Source organism: Lolium perenne, chromosome 2 (genome assembly GCF_019359855.2).
Source record: "Lolium perenne isolate Kyuss_39 chromosome 2, Kyuss_2.0, whole genome shotgun sequence".
NCBI classification, from domain to species: Eukaryota; Viridiplantae; Streptophyta; class Magnoliopsida; order Poales; family Poaceae; genus Lolium; species Lolium perenne.
The window spans coordinates 10,604,274-10,607,789 of record NC_067245.2 but is presented as its reverse complement, the minus strand read 5'-3'; the positions used below and the strand labels follow the sequence as shown (position 1 = coordinate 10,607,789).

At 50.3% G+C, this 3,516-nt stretch overlaps 1 protein-coding gene across 1 annotated transcript; it reads right to left on the bottom strand.

Moving 5' to 3' along the window:
* Positions 1-276: 276 nt before the first annotated feature.
* LOC127331121 (UDP-glucosyltransferase UGT13248) lies at positions 277-2,469 on the bottom strand. The gene is made up of 3 exons (XM_051357191.1): positions 1,582-2,469; positions 1,012-1,396; positions 277-906 (listed from the first exon to the last, which is right to left on the bottom strand). The coding sequence occupies exons 1-3, from the start codon at positions 2,452-2,454 to the stop codon at positions 569-571; spliced, it is 1,596 nt and encodes a 531-aa protein (XP_051213151.1). The 5' UTR covers positions 2,455-2,469; the 3' UTR covers positions 277-568.
* Between the last annotated feature and the right edge of the window lie 1,047 nt (positions 2,470-3,516).

Below are 3,516 nucleotides of genomic sequence, written 5' to 3'. Positions count from 1 at the left end.
CACAGATGCAAAAAAAAAAGTTCGATCAACCATACTGACTCCAACAGAGCCTAACTTGTACTTTGGGATAGGACGTGATGGCAATTGACAAGACCATGTGAGACATGGTTCTATTATATATACATACTTATAATATTTTTTTTCTATTTTTAATTAAAACCAAGACATTTTTGTGTTGTTGTACGATATACATTTTTCTACTTTTGGTATGGAAATGGTAGATAATTCCTAGTTCTACATCAACCAATGTGTCCAAAGAATTTGACGTGAACAAAATAATAATAATTATTCCTTATCAATTTATGGAAATTATTTAAATGAAATATAACATCTGGACCTTTTCTCATAGTCTGATAATATACGAAAATTCCAGCATTAGTGGAAACCGAGTGGTTTAATTGTACATCGACTCCCCTAACAAAACATTGTTTTTCGAGGAATTGTGGAGGCCTCCTCCGTTGCTTTTTGTTTAAAAACATACATAAACTGTTGCCCTCTCTTTGCATCCGCAGGGCTGAAAACACTACATACATGGTTCTTTTGAAGTAAAGATTTTGTTGCTATAGCTTTAAATTGACAAATACTTTGCTGCGAATGCAACAATATGCATGTCTGAACTTCCTCCTTCCCGCATAGCCTTCTTGGCCCTTTGCATCCATTTTGCAGCATTCCTTTTGTACTTATCATTTCTTTTCCCGTCCATCACCTCTCTAATACATCTCTCGATTTCCCCCCTCCTTAGGACCCCATTATCGTTCTTTCTTGCCTGCACACCCATGCCCCACACGCTCTCCACATACTTTGAGATGGTGGGTTGGTCTGCCCAATGTGGAATGCCGACAAGAGGCACACCGCTAGCAACGGCTTCCAATGTTGAGTTCCATCCACAGTGGGTAACGAAACAACCTACATGTATATTCATGAATTAAAATTCATTTTATTTTTCACTTATGATATTAATTAGTAGTCATCGCCAAAAAGGAGTAAAGGAAATATAGAGATATATCATACCGATCGCCCTATGTGCAAGAACCTCAAGTTGGGGGCACCAAGAAACAATTAATCCCATCTTCTCACATTTGAGCTTGAGGCCTTTAGATAACTTGTGTGCCTCATTTGATCTGACAACCCACATAAAAGGTTTGCCGGAGTCGCATAGTCCGTTTCCAAGCTCCTCTAGCTGAGTTGCGTCATAGTTGGAGACAGTCCCATATGATACAAGCACAACGGACGAGATCTCCTGCTTCTCTAGCCAATCCATACACGGTGCATCGCAATTGAACAAGTTGAACCCATAAGACTTGTTGGATGGAAGGCGATCATCGTCGAGGTAAAATGATGGCAATGTTGGGCCTATCATCTTTGCTCTCCAAGTTAACTCCATGTACTCTGCCTCCTGCTCAGTTGAAAAGGTGTAAAAAAGCAAATAAATCCTTGGTTGTGTGGAAGTGTTGTTTGAGACATTTTACATGGTCTAATTCCTTGTCATGTGGAAGCGTTGTTTGAGACACATTTAACATGGTTTTGCCTAAAACGTGTATGATGAGAGAGAGAGAGTGTGTGCAAAGCCAAACTTATTACCTTTGGCTCCAAGTCGTGGAATGAGTTGACGAGCACATCGTCGGCTTCGTCCAACCCCTCGAACTGCCGAATCGATGTCCTGGTGAACACAGGCTGGGACTCCGGCACGGCCACGAACGGCGGCATGTCCTCCGGCCCGAGCTCCACGCTCAGCGCTCCCCTCGCCACCAGCTCGCGCCCGTCCGTGGCCGGCAGCGCCATGCGCCCCGCCCAAAGCTCCCCGTAGATGACGTTCACGGCGCACGGCTGGGAGAAGAACGCCGCGGTGGCCACGCCGGCGGCGCGCGCCACGGGCAGCGCCCAGGCGAGGTGCGGGTCGTACACCAGCACGCGCACGGGCCGCCCCGCGCGCGCCTCCGAAAGCAGGAGCTCCCGGAGCGTCTCCGACCCGGCGGCCTCCATCCGGGAGAAGGACTCCGCGTGGTCCGGGCAGGACGCCATGCCGCCGGCGTCGAAGCCGTCGGAGATGGCGGCCACGCGGAACGGGTCGCCCGGCGGGTCGGTGCAGGAGAGCACGTAGCGGGTGAGGACGAGGGTGGGGCGGAGGCCGTGGTAGGCCAGGCGGCGCCCGAACTGGAGCATCGGGTTGGTGTGCCCCTGCGCCGCGGGAAACGGCAGGAAGAAGACGTTCGCGCCGCCGCTGCCGCCACCTCCATGGTTGACGCTCTCGGTAGTGGTGTCCGTGTGTTTCCGGTGTTCCCATATTATCTGGTCAAGGATCGGCAGATAAATAGGCACGGAAGACTCGAAGCAGAGTGGCGCGCAAGGTTGCTCCAGGACTGTCAAATTTGTTTCCACGCTCCTGTCTGGTGGCGAAACTGGATTTTGCTCTTGGTGGCGAGGGAAGGGACGAGGAAGGTGCTGCGCCTGCATTCTAGACCACTAGATGACCCGGTGCGCCCCGGCGCACAGGCAAATGCAAGACGATACTGTAACCATATGTTTTATGATACTTATGTTTGTTTAGTTGTCTAAGAATTCAGTAGTCTTTGAGAGGCCTTAAGCCTATATAGGCAATCTATACCTAATAATAAAGGAGCTAACGTTTCCTTGGTTTGATCCGTCTAAATGCGTTTTCGTCCGTTTTAAAGTGCGCTTTCGTCCGTCTACATGCACACTGCCCACCTTATGTACGTCTCATAAAACAGAGTTTGATCAAATCAAAACAGCTAGCTAGCAATCCATCTTAAGTAAGTACGTCAAAGGACTAAGGAAAGATCAAAATAGAGTTCGATCCAAATCAAAACAGCCAAGCTAGCCCGTGTACCGTGAAAGCAGAGTTGGATCTGAATAGAAACAACCCAGCTAGGCAGGGTTGGCCTGCATTATGTACCTATAAATACCAGGACGTCCGCCACACAGACGATCGATTAATTCATCTTCAGCCGTGTCAGCGATGGAAAATCAGGCGGCCGCGTTAAGGTCGAGCTCGCCGGCGGCCGACGACAAGCCGCGGCGGGTGCCTGCATGACAAAGGGAAGCGGAAGATTGATGGCTCAACACAGGAAGGCCGGAGTTTGCTGGTACAAGTAGCGTCTCCGGCCAGCCCAGACTTTATCGACCGCCTCAAGGCGCGCGTGGGAACGTGACCGATGGACTAGGTCGATGGTGCCTGCACCACCGCACCGGTGCCGGCCGTTTGTGCCGCTGCCGGTCGTTTGTGCCGCTGCCGCTCTGTAGTATAACCTGACGCCGAGTGCCACCACCCCCGCGCTACATTGTTTTCCTCGACGCCATCCTGCCTTGCACTCGACCGCGATGACGGCGGCCGAACACCGTCCACGAGATCCAGTACATCCACGTGCGCATGGCCGGCACGTCCCTGATCAGCTCGTCGCATTGAGAGAGCGGATCGATTATTTGTCCAACAACAATACAAAATCGAATCCTAACCGCACGCCGTGTTACTATATGTTTTCGTTGCGTGGGGTCGCA